General features: G+C 44.6%; 1 protein-coding gene across 1 annotated transcript; it reads left to right on the top strand.

Annotated features, from left to right (window-relative positions):
- On the top strand, window positions 1–27,322 carry LOC129864168 (sterile alpha motif domain-containing protein 9-like). The gene is made up of 9 exons (XM_055936841.1): window positions 1–133; window positions 3,849–7,223; window positions 7,589–7,626; window positions 13,338–13,405; window positions 16,495–16,709; window positions 24,488–24,729; window positions 24,870–24,989; window positions 25,158–25,299; window positions 25,450–27,322. The coding sequence occupies exons 2-9, from the start codon at window positions 4,304–4,306 to the stop codon at window positions 25,746–25,748; spliced, it is 4,044 nt and encodes a 1,347-aa protein (XP_055792816.1). The 5' UTR covers window positions 1–133; window positions 3,849–4,303; the 3' UTR covers window positions 25,749–27,322.
- The last annotated feature ends 325 nt before the right edge of the window (window positions 27,323–27,647 follow it).

Below are 27,647 nucleotides of genomic sequence, written 5' to 3'. Positions count from 1 at the left end.
CCTGCATCATGTTTTTCTACATGTAGGAGTGATTTAAGTAAAAACGAAACTAAATCTGTCTCTGTGCAGCAGGATCCATTTGGAGACGACAGAGCACAAGATAAACTCTATTCCGGAGAGAGGAGAGAGCAGAGTAAGTATCAATAATAAAATTAGGGAAAAGACAAAGCAGATAAAGGGATTATCTAAATTAAATAGTATTAGACAGAAGTTCATTGAAATAATGGTTGAACTAATCCCCTGTCACTGGCAACGTTTACAGAGGACGTGAATGTTAAGATGGTGGCAGAGGACGTGAATGTTAAGATGGTGGCAGAGGACGTGACTGTTAAGATGGTGGCAGAGGACGTGACTGTTAAGATGGTGGCAGAGGACGTGACTGTTAAGATGGTGGCAGAGGACGTGACTGTTAAGATGGTGGCAGAGGACGTGACTGTTAAGATGGTGGCAGAGGACGTGACTGTTAAGATGGTGGCAGAGGACGTGACTGTTAAGATGGTGGCAGAGGACGTGACTGTCAAGATGGTGGCAGAGGACGTGACTGTTAAGATGGTGGCAGAGGACGTGACTGTTAAGATGGTGGCAGAGGACGTGAATGTTAAGATGGTGGCAGAGGACGTGACTGTTAAGATGGTGGCAGAGGACGTGACTGTTAAGATGGTGGCAGAGGACGTGACTGTTAAGATGGTGGCAGAGGACGTGACTGTTAAGATGGTGGCAGAGGACGTGACTGTTAAGATGGTGGCAGAGGACGTGACTGTTAAGATGGTGGCAGAGGACGTGACTGTTAAGATGGTGGCAGAGGACGTGACTGTTAAGATGGTGGCAGAGGACGTGACTGTTAAGATGGTGGCAGAGGACGTGACTGTTAAGATGGTGGCAGAGGACGTGACTGTTAAGATGGTGGCAGAGGACGTGACTGTTAAGATGGTGGCAGAGGACGTGACTGTTAAGATGGTGGCAGAGGACGTGACTGTTAAGATGGTGGCAGAGGACGTGACTGTTAAGATGGTGGTGGAGTTTAGACGTGTTAATAAAAGTATTTTGGTGGTGAATGGAAAACTGAATACGTTTTGACAACCACATATACACATACTATGGCAATTACATTCGCTATGAGTTTAATTACTGAGAACGGCAGGGAGGTGTATAACTTTGAACGGAGTTGATGGGAATTAACACAGTGTGTCACGTGTAGGATCTCCTGCATACTGTTGTTCCATGGAAGTAGGAGTCCCAGCAAACATGTTCACATTGGCACGATTTGGGCCCAACCCGGGTTAAAATATTGGCCCCATGTAGGCCGCCCACATTCGACCGATGCGACTATACTGTAGTAAATATACTACACTCTATAGTATCCCGCATGTGTAGGAGTTACCATAGAATTTTGTAGTATACTGTAGAATACTACAGTAATTCTACTGTAATGTCTGCAAAACCCTACATTTTTTTTAACTATAGTAAATACTACAGTATTTACTTTGCTTATACCCATTCCCCTCCCCATATCCCAATATGCAGGTTATAAAAAATAGCAGAAGCGCTGAACAATCTGTTGAGACCCCAGTCCTACCTACAGTGTCTACAGGTTATAGACAATGTGCTCTTTTAGTATTTCTCCAGTAATAGTAAAAGAGCAAATGAGAAAGCCTCCAATTCTCTGTCAAAGATAATAACACAAAAACACTATAGTAAATATTACAGTAATGTCCGCAAAAACACTACAGTAAACTCCAGTTCTATTTTACTACAGTATTTATACTATAGTTAACTGTAAATACTACAGTATACTACAGTTCTATTTTACTACAGTATTTATACTATAGTTAACTGTAAATACTACAGTATACTACAGTTCTATTTTACTACAGTATTTATACTATAGTTAGCTGTAAATTCTACAGTATACTACAGTTCTATTTTACTACAGTATTTATACTATAGTTAACTGTAACTACTACAGTATACCACAGTAAATACTACAGTATTCATTGTAGTGTTTTGCCAATTTTTTTGCTGGGTTTTTGATTGTGGGTTAACCCGTGCTGGACTGGGTGTGGGTTAGCCCGTGCTGGACTTGGTGTGGGTTAGCCCGTGCTTTGAGTTTGGTATAGGCTAGGCCTGTGTTGGGCTGATTTGAGTTTGGTATAGGCTAGGCCTGTGTTGGGCTGATTTGAGTTTGGTATAGGCTAGGCCTGTGTTGGGCTGATTTGAGTTTGGTGTAGGCTAGGCCTGAGTTGGGCTGATTTGAGTTTGGTATAGGCTAGGCCTGTGTTGGGCTGATTTGAGTTTGGTATAGGCTAGGCCTGTGTTGGGCTGATTTGAGTTTGGTATAGGCTAGGCCTGTGTTGGGCTGATTTGAGTTTGGTATAGGCTAGGCCTGTGTTGGACTGATTTGAGTTTGGTGTAGGCTAGGCCTGAGTTGGACTGGTCTCGGCTGGCCTGTGTAAGGCTAATGTGGGCTTGGTGTTGGCTTGGTGTGTTGGGCTGGTGTGAGCTTGGTGTGTTGGGCTGGTGTGAGCTTGGTGTGTTGGGCTTGTGTGAGCTTGGTGTGTTGGGCTGGTGTGAGCTTGGTGTGTTGGGCTGGTGTTGGCTTGGTGTGTTGGGCTTGGTGTGGGCTTGGTGTGTTGGGCTGGTGTGGGCTTGGTGTGTTGGGCTGGTGTGGGCTTGGTGTGTTGGGCTGGTGTGGGCTTGGTGTTGGCTAGCCTGTGTTGGGCTGGTGTGGTCTTGGTGTAGGCAAGCACGTGCTGGGCAGGTTGGGCTTGATGTGTGATAGCTAGTGCCCACCTTACCCCCCGAATACCCACATGGGGCCAATGGGGTCATATTTTGCTGGCTTTCCTGGCTTCTATGGCAACAGACCAACAAATACAGACAGCTTACAGTAGCTTTATACAGTAGGTGAGGAATCAGGGCAAAGGGTTTCAAAATGCCTTCCATCCACTAGGACATAACTTTAAAAGTGTATGCTTTTACAGTATATGTATGGTATTTCGTTTGTAAGGTGCGTAGTTCAACAGTATTTTAGCTGTATAATATCGAGCTGAAATTGTCTTTTGCATGTATTAGACATACGTATTTTAATTACTTCTGAGTATTTTGTCTTTTGAATTACACAGGGCTGAACTACAATCCAATGTATTCGATATTGGTATTCTCAAAATACTGTCATTTGTATTTTCAAAATGCAAAATATGTTTACATTTTGTGCCTCCCCCCTTTTCACCCTGCATTGGTATCAGAAGTCTAATTGCACTAGGGTGTAATAAGAGCTTCTGCTCCATCAAAAATATAAATGTATATGTAAAAGTGAACACGTGCAAAGCATGCTGAGTATTATTCTAATGAGCTCCGCCCTGAAATTAGGTAAAAAATGCAGTTTATTTTGTTGTGTTCATTTTCACTTATATATTTTGATTTTGGTAATTTAGCAGACACTCTTATTCAGATTGGCTTGCTCAATTACGGTAGATAAACGACAACATATCACAGTCATAGCAACTAAAACGGTTTTGAGAATGAGAACCGTTACTGAGAATGTTGTTGCTGTTCGCCCCGCCTACTTGCAAATGTATGTTCGTATCTGAAAATGCTAAATTTGTATATTTTTATGAAATACTGTACATTACAAAATACAAGTATGGTATTTTGTTTGTAAAATGAGTAATTCTGCAGTGTTTTAATTATATCAGATCAAGCTGAAATTGTCCCTTGATCTTTATGGTATTTTGTATCAGTATTTTTTCATTGTATTTAGACATTTTTGTCCATCCTGGTTTTCATTCATCAAACTCAATCTTATTTTGACTGAAATGCTGTTTGTTTTCTGAACATTCTCCCTGTAGATTGAACATGACAAAACATGTTGAAAATAACCAAGATCAACTGGAACAAATGACAGCTCCACGTAAAAATAACATCGTCTTTGTTTAACAAAGCTTCATTCAAATGTGGCCTTTGTTAAACCCAATAGAAAGCAAGGAACAAAGTCCTGATCAACAACCATTGGCTTTATCTCAAATCAAATCTCTCTGAACACAGCCTCTGAGCACACTATACGTCTCAGATTCTTGGCCATGCCTAGCACTCATGTGATTCGCTAAGATAAGATATATGCAATACATTAGTTGGAGTGGTTGATATTCCAGGCTAATCTGTGCTGTACTTAGTAATAGCCTAGGGGAAAAGGTTACTCCCTCCTTGCCACAGGAATTATCAGCCTTTGCAGGCGTCATCAGATGCCACAGATGCAAATCTCTTTTCCCTCCACTGTGAGAGAGTCCCAACATAGCTACCTGTCATGGCAGGCAAAGTGATGCCAACCCTACCCAATGCTGGAGGGGGGGTAATTCTCATGGACAGTGAACTCAAGGACTCACTCTCATTTCTAGACGTCTTGAGTGCAAGTGAGTTTGAAGGAGAGCAAATCGACCCAGCAGTAGCTTTGGAGACGGAGTCAGATTTTTACAAGGGAACCCCACCAAAATGGATGACCTTTTACCTGGCTGATGAGAGGGAAAACTCTGATGGCAGTGCCACATCTAGAGGAGAAGAAAAGGACATTGAATTTATCAGAAGAGATGGTTACGAAAAGCTGAGGGAACTCATCAAGTTACAGAGACAGGGCAGTTGGAGTGTAAACAGTATTAAGCTGTTGCACCAGCCAGGCAGTGGAGGAACCACCCTGGCCATGCAAATACTCTGGGACCTGAGGAAAGAGCTCAGGTGTGCTGTTCTGGTCGACCCGTCTTCTGACAAGAAAGATATGGGCAAACAAGTCCAGAAAGACCCCCTGTCGGACACCAGGACTATTGCTAAACAGGTGGTCGAACTTTTTGCAACCGGTGATCCAGAAAACCAGAATACAGTGCTTCTGTTGCAGGACAACGAACACCTGAGGGACCACTTACAGGACTTTCTCATCAGAGAAATAACAGAGCAAAAAATCAGTGCTAAATTCCCTGTGGTCATCATTCTACAATGCATACGCTCGACCTGTATCATAGACGATGAGGAGGATGAGAGTAGAACTGAGGCAGATTTACTCCTGAAATCACGTCTTTCTGACAAAGAGAAAACAAGCTTTGTTAGCAAAGAAAAACTAATACAGAGGCATCACAGAGACGAGATGGGGAAGTTTCACGGCTTTAACGTAATGCAAAATAATTTCAATGAAGAATACGTGGCAAAAACATTTTGTTCAGAAAAGGGAAAAGAAATCACCAAATATCTTCAGCAAAACAAAGTCTCCCGCAACACCAAACTCTTTGCCTTTTTAGCTCTGGTGAACTCCTATGTTCCTGGCTCCTACCTCTTACAGTCACAATGTGAGGCATTCCTCAGCCATCAAGACCCCTTCGGTGTGAACCTGCCATTTAAGAAACGCATGCAACCTTTCAGTGATCTCATAGTCACATTCTCAAGACATGGAGGAGAAGACAAGAGAGTCCGCATAGCACACCCAGTACTTGCACATCAATGTGTTCAGTTGCTGGCAGATGCTGGTATAGCTAGGAGCTCTGCAACACTGGACTTCCTGCAGTACTTAACCAGACAACAAATCCAGCCATCCTTGTTACTGTTCTTCAAAGACATGTTAACAAAGAGAGAAACAACCTCAAATGGCCAAGAGATCTTTTCCAGGTTAATTCTAGATATTGAGAAACATGAAGGCATTCCTGAATGTGCAAATGTGTTGAAAACCGCGTCAGAAACATTTAAGCATGACCCGTTCTACCCTCAATCTCTTGCACGTTTTTACTACATCAAAATGTCTGATTTTACAAGAGCTGAGATTTGGGCTGAAAAAGCAAAAGAGAGAGTTCCCACCAACTCATTCATTGCTGATACACTGGGACAAGTTCATAAGAACCATTTGTATAAACAAGTCAATGGAAAATCAGGTGGATCAGGGACCAGAGACATTTTGTTTTGGGCAGAGAAAGCCATCAAGGCTTTCAAACAAGAGGAGGAGTTAGCTGAAAAGGAATCAGTGAATCACATGGAGGGTGACAGTCCAACAAAAATGTATCACACCTTCAACAACAGGGGAATCTTTGGTTATCTACAGGTTGCTAACATTGTTTATAATTCCCTCACAAATCTCAACCCAAAATGGAGGAAAATCCTTACCCAGGAAATATCAGCTGAACATCTCTCGATGCTGTTTGAGGACAGAAAGCTCATGAAGTACCAGCATTTCATCACCAGCCTCAGAGTTTCGGTTGAAAGGAAATTTTATAGTTTTTTTGAGAGTTACCTCACTTACTCTGAGCCCAGGAACTGGAAGGATCAGACACCATACTTTCAGCGAGACATTGTTGATTGTTTTTGCAAGTATACAAGTGCCCCCAGTCCAAAAGAGGACCTACCATTAAAGACACTCAAAGAAAAAATGGCCTCTACCTTTCCTGGCCTCTCCTCTCTCAATCGAAATGCGAACTTGAGTAAAATCACAGAGCTGTGGAAAATAATCAATAAAGAAAACCCTGACGATGTTAACACTGCCTGTAATTACATCCTGGCCAACATCCTCCAGACCAATGTCCCAGTCGCATCTCCAGAACCCGCAACTCTACCACAACTTAGAGCCATTCTTCAGAAGTTCATGGTGGAAGAAAATACCAAACTTTGGACTCCAGAGTTTTACCTCCTTGTCCTCCTACTGTTTTGGCCCGAGGAGGCAAGAGAGGGCGATGTCACCAATGACATTGATCTTAACAAGTATGTTGAGTGCATGAAACAGGCCTTTGACAACAAATACAAGAAGTACCTACAATCTAGGGAACTTGTGCCCTTGTTTTACCTGGGAAAAGGTGCTGGGTTGAAAAGACTTGTTCACAAATCAAGCATAGACGACATCTGTGCGCATCTGAAAAAAAGGAAATCAAGGACTCTCAATAAAACAAGAGGCAGTGCAGAGATCAGGGACACTTGCATTCAGGATCACCTTCTTCGTGTCAATGGAGTGGTCAGAGTGCATAAAGCATTTGCCCGTATGGCAGATAAAGAGATTGAGATTTGTCCCCAGAAACAGGCCAGTGTGTGGAAGGATGGTAACATCTCATTTTACCTTGGCTTCAATATCAGTGGCCCTGTGGCTTTTGACATAAAGTACACAATGCGTACAGTGGGATCTGGAGCAAACGTTAAGAAACAAAAGGATGATGCCATTGGATCAGAGGGAACCAGAATGCAAGAATCAAAAACATTCAATCGAGGTAAGTCATACCTTGACTTGTATTAGGTCTATTCCACATGATGGTGCCTGTTTTAAATGTTAGTAATGAGTGTAAAACTTTCTGAAGTAAATGTTTACCTGGCAATGTTGAATTACCAAGACATTGGGGGCAAAATAGGTGACTTACTAAAAAATGAATACACAGATGAAAGTTAGTCTTATACAGAATATTATGTGGGGTGAATATCTTGATTTATATTTATGTTTGACAGTTATTTATGTGGTTTAATACAAATATACAATGGTGTGTATACTATATCCGTGGGTTTGTTTCTGAGATAGACTACCAGATGTCTCCAAGTCCAAAACAAGTGAAATAATGTTGACCATTGATTCTTATTTCAGGGATTCCGATGGGCTTTAAGACTTCTAGCCACATTCATGTAAGTAATAACCTAAATGTTGGCATACTGAAGGGTTGAGTTCAATTCCCTTTTAATTCCGTTAATTCAGGAAGTAAACTGAAATTCCAACTCCAACACTCTCAATGCACGTACCAGGCTTGAATGCTCCACGCCCTCTTCTTGTCGGCCAAATATAGTTTCGGATACGTCGTCAGGCCTTGCCTTGCCTTGCCATCAGGAAGGTGATGTCGTTAAACATCAAATTTGTTCAAATTACTTAGTAACATTCACAGAATTAGAAAAGCGACAACAATGAGACCAATGGAGGAACATTTTAAAACGAGTGTTTCCACATCGCATAACCACTACAAATTTGATGCTAGATAGCTAGCCTCTTCCATACACTTAACATAGCTGGTTAGCAAGCTAGCATCAACGCGTTTATATTGAGGTCGCAAGTGTAACAGTCCTGACCTATTTATGTTAGTTTTTATGTGTTTTTGGTCAGGGCATGTGTTTTGGGTGGGCAGTCTATGTTACCTGTTTCTATGTTGGTTTCGGTTTGCCTGGTATGGCTCTTGATTAGAGGCAGGTGGTTTGCATTTTCCTCTAATCAAGAGTCATATTTAGGTAGGGCATTATCACTGTGTGTTTGTGGGTGATTGTCTCCTGTGATGTCTTCGTTATGTTCGTTGTATTCACTTTTGGAGCTGTTTGGCTGTTCGTTCGTTTTGATGTACGTTCCTGTTCGTGAGTTTACGTTAGTTGATGTGAGTTTATGTTCAGGTTCCGTTGTACGTCGTTTTGTTATTTTGTAAGTTTTGAAAGTGTTTTGTTTTGTTTAGTCTACGTCGTATTTGTAAATAAAGATGGCATATTTCCCTAACTCCGCATTTTGGTCCGAAGATCCTTCTCTCCTCACCTCATCCGAGGATGAGGAGAGCGACAGCTATGACAGAATCACCCACCAAAATACAGAGACCAAGCGGTATGGGAAAAATGCTCGACGGAGCAACAAGGACTTTTGGACTTGGGAGGAGATATTGTCTGGTAGAGGACCCTGGGCGCAAACTGGAGGAAATCGCTGCTCTCGTGAGAAGAGTGAGGCAGCCACAGCCCAGGAGCGCTGGTATGAGGAGGCAGCTAGGAGACGTGGATGGAAGCCGGAGATTCAAGCTCGTAACCGGAATTATGAGGGGACACGTCTTGCACGGAAGCCCGAAAAGCCCGTGAGTAACTCCCAAAAATTTCTTGGGGGGGGGCTAAGGGGTTGTGGGCCAAGGGTAGGTAGGAGACCTGCGCCCACTTCCCAGGCTAACCGTGGAGAGCGGGAGTACGGGCAGACACCGTGTTACGCAGTAGAGCGCACGGTGTCTCCTGTACGTGTGCATAGCCCAGTGCGGGTTATTCCACCTCCCCGCACTGGTAGGGCTAGATTGGGCATTGAGCCAGGTGTCATGAGGCCGGCTCAACGCGTCTGGTCTCCAGTGCGTCTCCTCGGGCCGGTATACATGGCACCTGCCTTACGCATGGTTTCCCCGGTTCGCCTGCATAGCCCAGTGCGGGCTATTCCACCTCGCCGCACTGGCAGGGCGACCGGGAGCATTCAACCAGGTAAGGTTGGGCAGGCTCAATGCTCAAGAGAGCCAGTACGCCTGCACGGTCCGGTATTTCCGGCGCCACCTCCCCGCCCCAGCCTAGTACCTACAGTGCCTATATTACGCACTAGGCTACCAGTGCATTTCCAGAGCCCTGTTCCTCCTCCACGCACTCTCCCTATAGTGCGTGTATCCAGTTCGGTGCCTCCAGTTCCGGCCCCACGCACTAAGCCACCTGTGCGTCTCCCAAGTCCTGTACACACTGTCACTTCTCCCTGTACTAGTCCTGAGGTGCGTGCCCTCAGCCAGGTGCCACCAGTGCCGGTACCACGCACCAGGTATAGAGTACGCTTTGAGAGTTCAGTGTGCCCTGTCTCTGCTCCCCGCACTAGTAGGAAGGTGCTTATCATTAGCACGGTGCCTCCAGTTCCGGCACCACGCACCAGGTCTACAGTGCGCCATATCCGGCCAGAGCCATCCGTCTCCCCAGCGCCATCTGAGCCATCCGTCTCCCCAGCGCCATCTGAGCCATCCGTCTCCCCAGCGCCATCTGAGCCATCTGTCTCCTCAGCGCCATCTGAGCCATCCGTCTCCCCAGCGCCATCTGAGCCATCCGTCTGCCAGGAGCCTGCAAAGCCGCCCGTCTGCCATGAGCCTGCAAAGCCGCCCGTCTGCCATGAGCCTACAGAGCCGTCAGCCAGACAGGAGCCGCTAGAGCCATCAGCCAGACAGGAGCCGCTAGAGCCGTCAGCCAGACAGGATCTGCCAGAGCCGCCAACCAGACAGGATCTGCCAGAGCCGCCAAACAGACAGGATCTGCCAGAGCCGCCAACCAGACAGGATCTGCCAGAGCCGCCAACCAGACAGGATCTGCCAGAGCCGCTAACCAGACAGGATCTGCCAGAGCCGCCAGCGAGCCATGAGCAGCCAGAGCCGTTAGTGAGCCATGAGCAGCCAGAGCCGTCAGTGAGCCATGAGCAGCCAGAGCCGTCAGTGAGCCATGAGCAGCCAGAGCCGTCAGTGAGCCATGAGCAGCCAGAGCCGTCAGAGAGCCATGAGCAGCCAGAGCCGTCAGAGCGCCATGAGCGTCGTGAGCCGTCAGCCTGCCATGAGCGTCGAGAGCCGTCAGCCTGCCATGAGCGTCGAGAGCCGTCAGCCTGCCATGAGCGTCGAGAGCCGTCAGCCTGCCATGAGCGTCGAGAGCCGTCAGCCTGCCATGAGCGTCGAGAGCCGTCAGCCTGCCATGAGCGTAGAGAGCCGTCAGTCTGCCATGAGCGTCGAGAGCCGTCAGCCAGCATGGACCTGCCAGAGCCGTCCAAACAGGACCTGCCAGAGTCCTTCAGCCGGGATCTGCCCCTTGTCCCGGTGTTGCCCCTTGTCCCGGTGCTGCCCCTTGTCCCGGTGCTGCCCCTTGTCCCGGTGCTGCCCCTTGTCCCGGTGCTGCCCCTTGTCCCGGTGCTACCCCTTGTCCCGGTGCTGCCCCTTGTTCCGGTGCTAGCTGATTATTTAGGGGAAGGTAATGTTTGGGTGGTCAGTGGTAGGGGTAGACAGAAGAGGGGAGTGACTATGGTGGTATGGGGACAGCGTCCGGAACCGGAACCACCACCGTGGTCAACTGCCCACCCGGACCCTCCCCTGGACTTTGTGCTGGTGCGCCCGGCGTTCGCACCTTGGGGGGGGGGTACTGTAACAGTCCTGACCTATTTATGTTAGTTTTTATGTGTTTTTGGTCAGGGCATGTGTTTTGGGTGGGCAGTCTATGTTACCTGTTTCTATGTTGGTTTCGGTTTGCCTGGTATGGCTCTTGATTAGAGGCAGGTGGTTTGCATTTTCCTCTAATCAAGAGTCATATTTAGGTAGGGCATTATCACTGTGTGTTTGTGGGTGATTGTCTCCTGTGATGTCTTCGTTATGTTCGTTGTATTCACTTTTGGAGCTGTTTGGCTGTTCGTTCGTTTTGATGTACGTTCCTGTTCGTGAGTTTACGTTAGTTGATGTGAGTTTATGTTCAGGTTCCGTTGTACGTCGTTTTGTTATTTTGTAAGTTTTGAAAGTGTTTTGTTTTGTTTAGTCTACGTCGTATTTGTAAATAAAGATGGCATATTTCCCTAACTCCGCATTTTGGTCCGAAGATCCTTCTCTCCTCACCTCATCCGAGGATGAGGAGAGCGACAGCTATGACAGCAAGGAGGTTCTGAGAACGTTTTACTCTGGTTCCTTAAAAGTTATCCTGGGAGGTTTTATTGATGTAATTTATTAACGAGGTTTAATAACAAGTCTTTTTTAATATTGTAAAACTTCAATTAATAGCCTGGGCTTTTATTTTCTTAAATCACTGAACACAACAGGCACTTATTAGAGACAGGCTTCTATTTAAGCCAGGCGTATATTTCCTTAATGCACACAGCTTTTCCTCCTTTGCATAGTTCATTGTTAGATTCAAGCATTCACTTACAGCAGTTTAATCAATATCTTCATTTTCTGCACTAATGTGATATCATTTACATACTGTGTCACGTTTCGTTTGTTGTAGTATGACTCTATTAATTTCAGTTTTACCGTAACGTCCTTTCATTCACTGAATGTTTCAATAAGACTTTTAATAACACTGCTAGCTTATTTTGGGTAAACTTTTTTGAACTCCAATCACATGGAAATTCACTAATCATGCAAACACATGTATTTTATATTATGACACGCCATCGGTGAGATTCAAACCTACGATCTATTGTTCTTTATCAATTAGTCCATGTAACGATCGTTCTCCTCCTCTTCGTCCGAAGAGGAGGAGTAGGGATTGGACCAAAGCGCAGCGTGAAATGTTGACATAACAATATTTATTAAAGTAAAGACGTAACACGAAAACACTAACAAACTACAAAACAAATAAACGATGTAGAGAGACCTGGACTTGAGAACTTACAAATAAACGAAGAACGCACGAACAGGAACAGACTACATACACGAACGAAAACGAAACAGTCCCGTGTGGTAAACATACAGACACGGAAGACAACCACCCACAAACAAACAGTGAGAACACCCTACCTTAATATGGTTCTCAATCAGAGGAAACGTCAAACACCTGCCTCTAATTGAGAACCATATCAGGCAACACATTAACCCCAACATAGAAACACAAAACATAGACTACCCACCCAGCTCACGTCCTGACCAACTAAACAAAGTTAAACAAAGGAAAAATAAGGTCAGGAACGTGACAGTCCACTGCACCACCAGGATGTCACGGTTGTGTGGAGAGACGGAACCAAGGCGCAGCGTGATTAAAGTTCCACATACTTCTTCAAGTGAAACTTCCAAACAAAAAGAACCAACGAACCGTGACATCAGAGGTGCTGCATGCACTAACTCAAAACAATATCCCACGAAGCCGGTGGGAACAGGGAACCCTTAAGTATGATCCCCAATTAGAGACAACGAACCTCAGCTGCCTCTAATTGGGAACCATACCAAGAGCACCTACATAGAAATAATAAACCTAGAACACCCCTTAGTCACGCCCTGTTCTACTATACCATAGAGAACCAATGGCTCTCTATGGTCAGGGCGTGACAATGGATCTAGAACACCCCCTAGTCACGCCCTGTTCTACTATACCATAGAGAACCAATGGCTCTCTATGACCAGGGCGTGACAATGGATCTAGCGGGACATGTTGCTTATGTAAACAAAGCTGTTCATTTTAGTCTATTTCAAAAGAAACAAACTTTTACAAACTTTTAAAAATTGCCCCCAAACTTTTAAAAGTTCTTCAGAGATCTTTGATGATCTTAGAAGACGCCTTGTTGAACCCCTTAATTTGTAGAGTGTAGGGACCAATAATGCAGCATGAACACCATGGCCAGATAGTTGGTCTTAAAGACAAACAAAGTGCTCTCTAACTCTGTGCTCTGTGTCGTTGTGTGTTTATGGATAACAGTTGTATAAGAGTTTGATTAATACAAGTTGTATTGTATCAAAGCATGGCATAATGACAGTCTCAAACACAGGCGTGGAAAGTCTCTCATTCCAAACAGAGGCAAAAATTGTCGGTAATGCATCCTGTTGTTATTAACATCATCACTGCTTAGTAGAGAGAATGTAGACCTTAAAGTGTTGGCTGATATGTTTGTGTTCCTTTTTCTATTCCAGACCCCAACTCTTTTGACAGAACCTGAATTGAAAAACATCCATCCACAATTGACAAAAACCCATTACAGGTTAGCCTTTATTATCCATGAATACATTTTTCACTTGAAGGGGTAGGTCAGGATTTTACAACCTGTATGTTAGATGGTTCCTCACGCTGACAGAAGTCTAAAAACCAGGAGAAAGTGTAATTCATGGTTCAGTTGTGTCTAAACAGCCGCTCAGTTGGAGTGATGACGTGTGCAAATGTTCAAAATGTCACGGCCATATCAACTCAAATCAACTCCATATTTTGTTTGATGTTAATTAAGAAGAAAGAAAACACGCCCCTATTACTTCCATTGATTGTTTGCTAGTGGTTGCCAGGTTAGAGGAAGTTTATAGGACTGTTTTATTTCTTTCTTTAAACATTTGTCTTTTTGCAAGGGGAGCCCTGCTTCATACAAAACAATGCATGATGATATAATATATAGAATAAATTATATAAATACAACAATAAAGGCAGTATCATCAGAAATACAACAATACTAAACAATGCTAGAAAAAAAACAGTGAGGTCCAAAAGTATTGGGACAGTAAAATCTGTTGTTGTAGTTTTGTCTCTGTACTTCAGCACGTTGGATTTGAAATGACACAGTGACTATGAGGTTAAAGTGCAAGCCTGTTGTTGTAGTTTTGTCTCTGTACTTCAGCACGTTGGATTTGAAATGACACAGTGACTATGAGGTTAAAGTGCAAGACTGTCAGAAATTACAGCACTTTTTGTATTAGCATTGAGACAAATTAACTTATATGTGTATTAAAGTACACTGAACAACAAATCTAAATGCAAAATGCAACAATTTCAAATATTTTACGAAGTTAAAGTTCATATTAGGAAATGTATGTATTTGATCCTAGTCTATGGATTCTACATGACTAGGAATACAGATATGCATCTGTTGGTTACACCAGAGCATCCCAAACATGCTCAATGGATGACATGTCTGGTGAGTGTGCTGGCCATGGAAGAACTGGGACATTTTCAGCTTCCAGGAATGGTGTACAGATCCTTGCGACATGGGGCTGTGCATTATCATGCTGAAACATGAGGTGATGGCGGCGGATGGCACGACAAACAGGCCTCATGATCTCGTCACGGTATCTCTGTGCATTCAAATTAACATTGATAAAATGCAATTGTGTCCGTAGCTTATGCCTACCCATACCATAACCCCACCACCCCCATTGGGCACTCTGTTCACAACGTTGACATCAGCAAACTGCTTGCCGAAATGACACCATACATGTTGTCTGCGGTTGTGAGACAGGTTGAACATACTGCCAAATTCTCTAAAACGACGTTGGAGGCGGCTTATGGTAGAGAAATTAACATTACATTCTCTGCAAACAGCTCTAGTGGAGATTACTGCAGTCAGCATGCCAATTGCACGCTCCCTCAAAACTTGAGATATCCGTGGCATTTTTGTTGTGTGACAAAACTGCTCGTTTTAGAGTGGCCTTTTATTGTCCCCAGCACAAGGTGCACCTGTGTAATGATCCTGCTGTTTAATCAGCTTTTTGATATGCCACACCTGTCAGGTGGATGGATTATCTTGGCAATGGAGAAATGCTCACTAACAGGTATGGGAAAAAAAATGTGTGCACCAAATATTTGAGAAATAAGCTTTTTGTGCGTATGGAACATTTCTGAGATCTTTTATTTCAGCTCATGAAACATGGAATCAACACTTTACATGTTGCCTTTATATTTTTGTTCAGTATATTGTATATTATATTGTGTAGTAAACAGGTAAGTATGTGGTCCCGTATTCAGAATGACTAACATCAAGCTACAGACTCCACAAACTGGTTGGATGCATTTGGTTAGATTATTTTGTTCCCAACAGAAAGGAAAGGAATGGTAAATAATGTTTTGTGTCATTTTGGAGTCACTTGTATTGTAAATAAGAATAGAATATGTTTCTAAACACTTCTACATTAATGTTGCTAATGATGGATAATTTATCGTGAATAATGATGAGCGAGAAAGTTACATAAATATCATACCCCAAGACATCCTAACCTCTCACAATTAGAACAACAGGGGAAGTTAGGATATGATATTAAAGCAGTATTTGTACTGCTTTATTACACATAAGTGAATTTGTCCCAATACAGTACTTTTGGTCCCCTAAAAGGGGGGACTACAGTATGTAAAAAAAAACGTGCTGTAATTTCTAAACGATTCACCTGATATGGATGAAAATACCCTGAAATTAAAGCTGACTGTCAGCACTTCAACTTCATAGTCATTGTATCATTTCAAATTCAAAATGCTGGAGTACAGAGACACAACTTTTAGAGCTCACTGTACATTTTGTCTGTCATTTACCAATTCCCTAAAATGCCCAAAAGGCAGTAGGTAATTTTAGGGAACTCAGTTTGGAACACGGTAGTGAAAACAACCAAGGACAGCTGACTTTTTATACACTTCAGCACTCGCGGTTCCATTCTGTGAGCTTGTGTGGCCTGCCAATTAGCGACTGAGCCGTTGTTGCTCCTAGACGTTTCCACTTCACAATAACAGCACTTACAGTTGACCGGGGCAGCTCTAACAGGGCAGAAATTTGACGAACTGACTTGTTGGAAAGGTAGCATCCTATGACGGTGCCCCGTTGAAAGTCACTGAGCTCTTCATTACGGGCCATTCTACTGCCAATGTTTGTCTATGGAGATTGCATGGCTGTGTGTTCGATTTTATACACCTGTCAGCAACGAATCCACTAATTTGAAGGGATGCCCACATACTGTGCCTTTGGCCATGTCGTCTATTTCCTTCCTCTGTTTGTTAGAAGCGATGTGAGGTAATATGGGAAATTCTGCAAGAGAGCTGTAAATGAATAGAATACAATGTTGCATTCTCTGCTTTGCCAGTGACAGCCAGCCCACTTTCTGATACAGATCACAGTGATGTCAAATCGGTCACACGTAATAACGCGGTGGCAGCAGCGTTCATATATATTATATCGCCGTAGTCAAAGCGACATCATTTATTTAAAATATAAAGAAAACCGAACAATGGATTATAGTTTCTCCTGGCCCATACACTGCTTCCTGGGTGAGAAACCAACTAAAATATTTATTCAAATGAGTGCCACTTCTGTCCTGTGACCCCCAGGCTCCAGTGCCCCCATGCAGGCCTGTTCCAGTGCAGGTTGACAGGGCTGGTGTTTCTGATGGAGGGGGAGGGGGAGGTGCTTTACAGGACTGTCCAATGGGACGACAGTCTCCTGCACTCCACAGGCCGGACACCTGCCGGACCTCTGTTCAGCATTGAGTGTCCTCAGGGATCTGTTCGTCAGTTACACCTCCCACACTGTGAGATTCCCTCTGGTGAGTTTTACACGACGTCTTCATCAAAGTTCTAATGTCAACATCTGGCCAAATAGACAATTGTAACACCCACATATTCTTGGGATAGAACAGAGTCATTAAAGACTTCAACTGGGTACATGGTAAGGAAACAGGTCACGCTAGACAGAATTACACAAATGTTGTTAATTACTAATTAATTAAGGTGTTACAGTTACAGAGGTAAATATGAAAAAGCTCTAATTGAAACAAACTGCTTGTCTACTACAGAAGTCCATCAAACAGCGTAGAAATGTCACAGCAAACTATTTAGGGCCCAATTCAAACAGATCCGCTTTAGCGGATGTTTTAACGGTGTCAGAGGTGGAGTTGCTTTACAGCTGTCAAATACACAAATGGCTCCCGGCATTATACAGTACCTAAAGCGGACATTGCCATCGCCTGCACGGAGTCGAATTAAAGGAAATCCAATGCAGCCTTGTTTACAAGTTCAAACACTGGAATGTGAGATGTAATCTACACCTCGATTAACCTCTCTAGGGTATGTGGGACGGTAGCGTCCCACCTCATCAACAGCCAATGAAACTGCAGGGCGCCAAATTCAAAACAACAGAAATCCCATAATTAAAATGTCTCAAACATACATGTATTTTACACCATTTTAAAGATACACTTGTTGTAAATCCAGCCACAGTGTCCGATTTCAAAAAGGCTTTATGACGAAAGCAAACCAAATGATTATGTTAGGTGAGAGCCTATTCACAGAAACACAGCCATTTTTCCAGCCAAAGAGAGGAGTCACAAAAAGCAGAAATATAGATAAATATAGATCACTAATTAATTACTAACTTTTGATGATCTTCATCAGATGACACTCATAGGACTTCATGTTACACAATAGATGTGTGTTTTGTTCGGTAAAGTTCATATTTATATCCAAAAATCTGAGTTTACATTGGCGCGTTATTTTCAGTAGTTCCAAAACATCCGGTGATTTTGCAGAGAGCCACATCAATTTACAGAAATACTCATAATTGTCACGACTTCTACCGAAGTCGTTGCCTCTCCTTGTCCAGGCGGTGTTCGGCGGTCGACTTCACCGGCCTTCTAGCCATCATCGATCCATTTTTCATTTTCCATTGGTTTTGTCTTGTCTTCCCACACACCTGTTGTCAATCCCATTCATTACCTGTTGTGTATTTAACCCTCTGTTTCCCTTCATGTGTTTGTCCGAGATTGTTCTTTGTCAAGTGTTGTGTTTATGTGTATAGGTGTGCGACGGGTCATCGTACCCATATTTGTTTTATGTTTTCCTATGAGTGTTATGGAGCAGGTTATTGGGACTATAATTAAAAAACTCCATTCTACACTCTATTTGACTCTCCTGCGCCTGACTTCCCTGCCACTTATACACGCAACTGTGACAGAATCTCTGACCAGATAATATATGAAGTCAGCAGGAGAGGACACGACGCCCATGGAGGTGGAAAAGCGCGTTATGGAACAAGCGAAGGAGATTGACTGTTTGAGCGCCGGTATGGATCGCATTGTCCAGAATATGGATCGCTGGGAGAGACAGGGAGTTTCTCCAGCGCCTCCACTGCCACAACTGGGATTTACCTTTAACGCGTTTTCCCCACATGAACCTAACAAAATCCGTTTACCCCTACCCACGGGTTACAACGGAGATACTGCCGGCTGCCAGGGTTTCCTCCTTAAACTGAACTTATATCTGGCCACGGTCTCCCCAGTACCATCCGACCGGGAGAAGAGTTCCGCCCTCGTCTCATGCCTTACCGGGAAAGCCCGGGAGTGGGCCAGCGCTGTGTGTAGAGAGGAGAATGCGGCGTTGGACCATTTTGAGGAGTTCACCCTTTATTTCAGGAGAGTATTCGACCATCCTCCCGAAGGAAAAACGGCGGGTGAGCTCCTCTATCATCTGAGGCAGGAGACGAGGAGTGCCCAGGAGTTTGCTTTGGAGTTTAGGACCTTGGCTGCCGGCGCTGGATGGAGCGACAGGGCCCTGATCGACCATTACCGTTGTAGCCTACGCGAGGACGTCCGTCGGGAGCTGGCCTGTAGAGACACCACCCTTAACTTCGACCAGCTGGTGGACATGTCCATCAGGCTGGACAACATGCTGGCTACTCGTGGACATCTAGATCGGGGTCTGGTTGTTCCATCCTCCCGCACCCTCTCTCCCGAACCAATGGAATTGGGAGGGACGGTGCGCCGGGAGACCGGAGGGGGTTCCCGCTCGAGCACCATCTATGGTCGCAGAGATCACACTGCTGGTCGGTGCCGGGTTGGTTCCTCTGGGAATAGAGAAGGCAGGCAGGGCACTCTGGCATCACCCCAGGTGAGTAGGCACCATTCTCATCCAGAGCCCTCTGTTGCACTTATGTTTGTCTCTGTCACTTTTCCGGATTTTTCCCTGCAGTCCCAGTATAAGGCGCTAGTAGATTCAGGCGCGGCTGGAAATTTCATTAATAAAAATTTAGCTCATAGTTTAGGGCTCCCTATTGTGTCTGTGGATATGCCTGTCCCTATTCATGCCTTAGATAGTCGACCATTAGGGTCAGGTTTTATCAGGGAGGTCACCGCACCGTTGAATATGATAACGCAGGAGGGTCACAAGGAGAAGATTAGTCTTTTTCTTATTGATTCCCCTGCGTATTCTGTGGTGCTAGGTCTACCCTGGTTAGCGTGTCATAACCCCACTGTTTCTTGGCCACAGAGGGCTCTCACGGGGTGGTCGCGAGAGTGCTCAGGTAGGTGTTTAGGGGTTTCCGTTGGTGCTACTACGGTGGAAAGTCCAGACCAGGTCTCCACCGTGCACATTCCTCCAGAATATGCCGATTTGACTCTCGCCTTCTGTAAAAAGAAGGCGACTCAATTACCACCCCATCGACAGGGGGATTGTGCGATAGATCTCCTGGTAGAAGCTGCATATCCCAGGAGTCACGTGTATCCCCTGTCGCAAGCGGAGACGGTGGCTATGGATACATATATCTCTGAATCCCTGCGTCAGGGGTTCATTCAGCCATCCATTTCACCCGCCTCTTCGAGTTTCTTTTTTGTGAAGAAGAAGGATGGTGGTTTACACCCGTGCATTGATTATCGAGGTCTCAATAAAATCACGGTGAAATATAGTTACCCGCTACCTCTGATAAATACAGTTATGGAGTCAATGCGCGGGGCACGCTTCTTCACAAAATTGGATCTCAGGAGTGCGTATAATCTGGTGCGTATTCGGAGGGGTGATGAGTGGAAGACGGCATTTAGCACCACCTCAGGTCATTATGAGTACCTGGTCATGCCATATGGGTTGATGAATGCTCCATCAGTCTTCCAATCATTTGTAGATGAGATCTTCAGGGACCTGCACGGGCAGGGTGTAGTGGTGTATATAGATGATATTCTGATATTCTGATATACTCCGCTACACGCGCCGAGCATGTGTCCCTGGTGCGCAGGGTGCTTGGTCGCCTGTTGGAGCATGATCTATATGTCAAGGCTGAGAAATGCTTGTTCTTCCAACAATCCATCTCCTTCCTAGGGCATCGGATTTCCACTTCAGGAGTGGAAATGGAGAGCGACCGCATTACAGCCGTGCGTAATTGGCCGACTCCAACCACGGTAAAGGAGGTGCAGCGCTTTTTGGGGTTTGCCAATTACTACCGGAGATTTATCCGGGGTTTTGGTCAGGTTGCGGCTCCCATTACCTCACTGCTAAAGGGGGGCCCGGTGCGCTTGCAGTGGTCGGCTGAGGCGAACAGGGCTTTTGGACACCTGAAGACTCTGTTTACCTCGGCGCCTGTGTTGGCTCATCCGGATCCCTCTTTGCCATTCATGGTAGAGGTGGACGCATCCGAAGCTGGGATAGGAGCAGTGCTCTCTCAGCGTTCGGGTGTGCCACTGAAGCTTCGCCCCTGTGCTTTCTTTTCGAAGAAGCTCAGCCCGGCGGAGCGAAACTATGATGTGGGGGACCGAGAGCTGTTAGCTGTCGTAGAAGCCTTGAAGGTGTGGAGGCACTGGCTTGAGGGGGCTAAACACCCTTTTCTCATCTGGACTGACCACCGCAATCTGGAGTACATCCGGCAGGCGAAGAGAATGAATCCTCGCCAGGCAAGGTAGGCCATGTTTTTCACTCGTTTTGTGTTTACTCTTACTTACAGACCAGGCTCCCAGAACGTCAAGGCAGACGCATTGTCTCGGCTGTATGACACAGAGGAGCGGTCCATGGATCCCACTCCCATACTCCCAGCTTCGTGTTTGGTGGCGCCAGTAGTGTGGGAGCTGGACGCGGACATTGAGCGGGCGTCACGTGCAGAGCCCTCTCCTCCTGAGTGTCCAGCTGGTCGTCTGTACGTTCCGTCTGCTGTCCGCGACCGATTGATCTATTGGGCTCACACGTCACCCTCCTCTGGTCATCCTGGGATAGGTCGGACGATGCGCTGTCTTGATGGGAGGTACTGGTGGCCCACTTTAGCTAAGGACGTGAGGATTTATGTTTCCTCCTGCTCGGTGTGCGCCCAGTGCAAGGCTCCTAGACACCTGCCTAGAGGTAAGCTTCAACCTTTACCTGTTCCTCAACGGCCGTGGTCGCACCTGTCGGTGGATTTTTTGACTGATCTTCCACCTTCACAGGGTTACACCACGATCTTGGTCGTTGTGGATCGGTTTTCGAAGTCCTGTCGTCTCCTCCCTTTGCCCGGTCTCCCTACGGCCTTACAAACTGCAGAGGCCCTGTTTACACACGTTTTCCGGCACTATGGGGTGCCTGAGGATATAGTGTCTGATCGGGGTCCCCATTTCACATCAAGGGTCTGGAAGGCGTTCATGGAACGTCTGGGGATCTCGGTTAGTCTTACCTCAGGTTTTCACCCCGAGAGTAATGGGCAGGTGGAGAGAGTTAACCAGGATGTGGGCAGGTTTCTGCGGTCCTATTGCCAGGACCGGCCGGGGGAGTGGGCGAAGTTCGTGCCCTGGGCAGAGATGGCCCAGAACTCGCTACGTCACTCCTCCACTAACCTTACTCCTTTTCAATGTGTATTAGGGTATCAGCCGGTTCTGGCTCCTTGGCATCAGAGTCAGACCGAGGCTCCTGCGGTGGACAATTGGTTTCGGCACGCTGAGGAAACCTGGGAGGCAGCCCACGTCCACCTTCAGCGTGCCATAAGGCGCCAGAAAATTGGCGCAGACCGTCGCCGCAGTGAGGCCCCGGTGTTCGCACCAGGGGACAGGGTCTGGCTCTCGACCCGAAACCTGCCCCTCCGCTGGGTCCGCGGTTTGTGGGGCCGTTTAAAGTCCTGAGGAGAGTGAACGAGGTATGTTATAGGTTACAACTGCCCACTAATTACCGTATTAACCCCTCGTTCCATGTGTCTCTCCTCAGGCCGGTGGTGGCTGGCCCGCTCCAGGAGGCTGAAGTGCGTGAAGTTCCTCCGCCTCCTCTAGACATCGAGGGGGTCCCGGCGTACTCTGTTCGATCCATTTTGGATTCGAGACGTCGGGCGAGGGGCCTTCAGTACCTCGTGGACTGGGAGGGGTACGGGCCGGAGGAGAGATGCTGGGTTCCGGTGGAGGACGTTTTAGATCCTTCTATGTTAAAAGAATTCCACCGCCTCCATCCGGATCGCCCTGCACCTCGCCCTCCGGGTCGTCCCCGAGGTCGGTGTCGACGCGCTGCTGGAGCCGCGCGTCAGGGGGGGGGGTAATGTCACGACTTCTACCGAAGTCGTTGCCTCTCCTTGTCCGGGCGGTGTTCGGCGGTCGACTTCACCGGCCTTCTAGCCATCATCGATCCATTTTTCATTTTCCATTGGTTTTGTCTTGTCTTCCCACACACCTGTTGTCAATCCCATTCATTACCTGTTGTGTATTTAACCCTCTGTTTCCCTTCATGTGTTTGTCCGAGATTGTTCTTTGTCAAGTGTTGTGTTTATGTGTATAGGTGTGCGACGGGTCATCGTACCCATATTTGTTTTATGTTTTCCTATGAGTGTTATGGAGCAGGTTATTGGGACTATAATTAAAAAACTCCATTCTACACTCTATTTGACTCTCCTGCGCCTGACTTCCCTGCCACTTATACACGCAACTGTGACAATAATAAACATTGATAAAAGATACAACTGTACTGCATGGAATTTTAGATCCACTTCTCCTTAATGCAACCGCTGTGTCAGATTTCAAAAAAATGTTGGATTTGTTCGATAAAGTTCATAATTTATGTCCAAATAGCTCCTTTTTGTTAGCGCGTTTAGCCCAGTATTCCAAATTTATGAGGCGCGATCACTAGGAGCAGACGAAAAGTCAAAAAGTTCCGTTACAGTCCGTAGAAACATGTCAAACGATGTATAGAATCAATCTTTAGGATGTTTTTAACATAAATCTTCAATAATGTTCCAACCGGAGAATTCCTTTCTCTTCAGAAATGCAATGGAACGCAAGCTAACTATCACGTGAACGCGCATGGTCAGCTCGTGTCTCTCTGGCAGACCTCTGACTCAACCCCCTCTCATTCGCCCCCACTTCACAGTAGAAGCAAGCAAGGTTCTAAAGACTGTTGACATCTGGTGGAAGCCTTAGGAAGTGCAATATGACCCCATTTCCACTCTATCTTGGATAAGCAAAGAGTTGAAAAACTACAAACCTCAGATTTCCCACTTCCTGGTTGGACTTTTTCTCAGGTTTTTGCCTGTCCCACTCAGTTTAGAAGTTCAGAACGAGAAAGTGTAAGCTATATTAAAATAATGACACTCAAATTGAAAATCATGAAACAAAATAATTAGTATTTCTATCAGTTTAAATTCTTTGGGGTAGGGGGCGGTATTTTCATGTCCGGATGAAAAGAGTGCCCAAAGTAAACTGCCTGTTTCTCAGGCCCAGAAGCTAGGACATGCATATAATTAGTAGATTTGGATAGAAAGCACTCTGAAGTTTCTAAAACGGTTAGAATAATGTCTGTGAGTATAACAGAACTGATTTGGCAGTTTGTTTTTAGAGCTTTTAATTGTTTTTAGAGCTCATTGTGTTTTCTACAGGTTTCATTGGGAATCTTGATTTATATGGGCCCTGGTTGCAGTTCCTATGGCTTCCACTAGATGTCAACAGTCTTTAGAAATTGGTTGATGTTTTTCTTTTGAGGAATGAAGAAGTACGGCTGTAAATTGTTCGTGTCACTGTGAAGGTCTGAAGTATTTTATTGCGCGTACACATGGACAATTTTGAGATATAAAAAAGGACATTATCGAACAAAAGGACCATTTGTGATGTAACTGGGACCTTTTGGAGTGCCAACAGAAGAAGATCTTCAAAGGTAAGGCATATATTATATCGCTATTTCTGACTTTCGTGTCGCAACTCCCTGGTTGAAAATGATTTGTTATGCATTTGTGTGCTGGACGCTGTCCTCAGACAATCGCATGGTTTGCTTTCGCCGTAAAGTATTTTTGAAATCTGACACGGCGGCTGGATTAACAAGTTAAGCTATATTTTGATGTATTGCACTTGTGATTTCATGAAAGTTTAATATTTATTGTAATTTAATTTGAATTTCGTGCTCTGCAATTTCACCGGATGTTGGCCAGGTGGGAAGCTAATGTCCCACCTATCCCAAATAAGTTTTAAAGGGAGGGGCACAGGTGTGCTTAATCACCTCGTTATCCTTGAAGTAATTGGAAAGATCAATCCCAGAGCACAATAGCAATACTCAAAATGACTACCTAGTGACAGGACAATCTTCACCCTGTTACAAAATCAACACAACAAATGACCTGTTTTCTCTATTGCAGGGAAAGGCTTTGATTCCTTATCTGTGGCCCATGTTACTGGTGACAGTGTGGAAGTTTTGCAGCCAGTCAGGGTGACTGACTCACATGCTGTGATGGACATCACAGAACTCTCCTTATGGGGCCTGGTATCCTCCTACTTTTCTTCCTCAGTGGAAGGCCAAGTGCTGCTGTTCCACAAACCACAACTCCGCAAGCCAACTCTGAACGTACATTTACTTCCAGTGAACGTGCCTGTCACTGAGGTGCAAAAACCCTTACATTCAGTATAAGGACACTTTTTTTTGCTAAAATGAATCTGAAAGTCACTTTAGGCAGTAAAATATGTAATTTGTCTCTCCTCTGATAATCGAAGCACTATTATTGATAATCAGCTCTCTTGCAGGTGGAGAAGCTACAGCGGGACTGCAAATACATTCAGATCCCCTCCAACTGCCTGCTCACCTGTGGGGAAATATACAAACTCTGCTGTGATTCTGCTGAGAAAAACAAGATACAACCATTGGTACAATAAATCATATTTTTTCACATGTTTTTAGCAGACATGTCCTGGATCATGTGAATGTGACATTGTCGTACCAAATGCTGTGTGATTTTGAAATGTGAGCTGTGCTGATCCATGTACTGAATGTCAGTTGGTGGAGAAATAACGTTGACTTTCCATGTGCTTCAGGCGGAAAGGTTTCGCCGTGACTACGGCCCCAACTACCACCCCACCTTCCAGGTGTTCCTGGAGGCAGATACAGAGGATGTGGAGCTTAGGCTACTGAAGAGAGGGGATGAGGAGGTATGGACACGCCAAGTGCCACTAACCGGTAAGTTATTATTTAAACCCATCCAGTCCCTTTACTGTCATACACGTATCTATAGTGTGGATCATCTACACGTAAATGTAGAAGGTATCTTCCATCACAAGTACATGTTTGGCAAATGTATCTCTTACTTCCCCCCCCCCCCCCCCCCAGATACTGTGTTGATTGGTGGGCTGGAGGTCCGTGCCGTGGAGCAGCTGCGTTTTGTGCGGTGGAAGTTTGTGGAAAAAGTATCAGAGCCTAATATTAAAAGTCTCCTGGACGGACTCCTGCAGAAGAAAGCGATCAATGATTGTGAAAAAGACTCAGTAAAGGTGATAGCTGAGAGGGGAGACAAGGCACGTGCAATCATCGACATGGTGCTGAATAAAGGAACTTTTGCATGTTTAACAATGAAAACACTTCTGTGTGAATTAGACCCATTCTTATGCTCAGAACTAGGTTTGAGCTAGAACATTGTTGGAGAATGAGACAACTTGTTGAGTATACCCATCCCCCGGCATGAGTCTCTAGGCAAACAGCTACAGATGTAAGATCTTAATTTGATCAACTCTGCTGCAGAACATTCCTTTAAAACTTGAAGTGTATTTTATGTTTAAAAAGGCTTCTAAAGTTTGTAATTTCCAAATTTCAGACTTGATTTTACCTTATGTATTAACCACTACAAAATGTACATTAAATGTCCATTAATATAATATGTACACATGATATTTCACATTTCTTGTTGCTGCAGGATTATTTTCCTGCTGTTGGAGACTGGCTCAAATTAAAAGAGGTTAAGGATCGGTCCCTTTTTGAAAATTTTCGCTTTAAATTACATACCCAAATCTAACTGAGGGTAGCTCAGGACCTGAAGCAAAGATATGCATTATCTTGGAACCATTTGAAAGGAAACACTAAGGTTTGTGGAAATGTGAAAGGAATGCAGAAGAATATAACACATTAGATCTGGTAAAAGATAAGGAAAAAACAAAAAAAATTGTACCATCATCTTTGAAATGCAAGAGAAAGGCCATAATGTATTATTCCAGCCCAGGTGCAATTTAGATTTTGGCCACTAGATGGCAGCAGTGTGTGCATGCAAAGTTTTAGACTGATCCAATGAACCATTGCATTTCTGTTCCTAATTTTGTATCAAGACTGCCCAAATGTGCCTAATTTGTTTATTAATAACTTTTCATGTTCAAAACTGTGTACTCTCCTCAAACAATAGCATGGTATTCTTTCACTGTAATAGCTACTATAAATTGGACAGTGCAGTTAGATTAATAAGAATTTAAGCGTTCTGCCAATATCAGATATGTCTGTGTCCTGGGAAATGTTCTTGTTACTTACAACCTCATGCTAATTGCATTAGCCTACATTAGCTCAACTGTCCCGCAGGGGACCCACCTATCCAAAGTAAGTTTTAAGATCCGACATCTGTTCACAGAGATGTCATCACCCTGACTCGCAGAATATCACCTCACATTCAACACTGTACTGAGACAAAACTCTGTTAACAATGTTAACATGTTTAAGAACGCCTGCTAAATGGCCAAAGCATACATTTAAAAAAAGTTTGAACTGTGTATTGTTGGAAGTGTTTAACAAAATGTACAAATTGTAAACAATCAACATGGAAGTTGTCAAAATGAACAGTTGGTCATTAGCTGTTTACCAGCTCTTGTGGTATATCCGTGCGAGCCAGTGCATGCTAGCACTAGAAAAACTTAAAACATTTGAGTATCAACATTGACCCAACACGCGATTCTGTAAATAAGAACGTCTGGCTGACATTTGGTACATTGTTCAATTCCAGCCAACCAAAATGAACCACATTTATAAGGAAACATTGTATTATTGTTATTAATATTGATAATGTATCTATTTTTTTGTAAATGTATGTTTGTGAATTGGAGGCCTGCATTAAATTTTATTTTATTTTCTTACAATAGATCCTAGTTTTTAGTGTTCGATACAATTGGTTTATGAATGTTCTCTCACATGCTGTAAATAAAAATTATACAGAAACGTAATCATTGAATATTGTAAGAGCTTTCATTGTTTGCTTATATGCCCTCTTTATTTATCCTACAGTTCTGACTTGGTGTACAGGGAGAACACTGTAAGAACGGCCCATGTTCTGAATTCTGTTGCAGTACATTACACAAGTGCTAAACAAATAGTTCTATTGACTACGTCCATCCTAGCTCGCTCATTCATGTCTTAATCGAAATGACTGATTGCCTCTTATCCGCTTGTCGTTCCCTTATTCCATAGTTTGTACATCTCAATTGTCAGTATAAACCACATTTGTTTAAACAAGTCAGTCATATCAGCTATGTTTTTTTTAAGGCAGTAAATGAGGC

Source organism: Salvelinus fontinalis, chromosome 10, assembly GCF_029448725.1.
Source record: "Salvelinus fontinalis isolate EN_2023a chromosome 10, ASM2944872v1, whole genome shotgun sequence".
Classification (NCBI taxonomy): domain Eukaryota; kingdom Metazoa; phylum Chordata; class Actinopteri; order Salmoniformes; family Salmonidae; genus Salvelinus; species Salvelinus fontinalis.
Note: the sequence above shows the minus strand (reverse complement) of the source record. Positions and strands in the feature narration are given on the sequence as shown.

Coding starts and splice junctions, on each gene's coding strand:
- LOC129864168 (XM_055936841.1), top strand. CDS start 4,304: ATGGCAGGCAAAGTGATGCCAACCCTACCCAATGCTGGAGGGGGGGTA. Junction 7,627..13,337: donor AGACTTCTAGCCACATTCAT/GTAAGTAATAAC, acceptor TTTCTATTCCAG/ACCCCAACTCTTTTGACAGA. Junction 24,990..25,157: donor AAAACAAGATACAACCATTG/GTACAATAAATC, acceptor CATGTGCTTCAG/GCGGAAAGGTTTCGCCGTGA.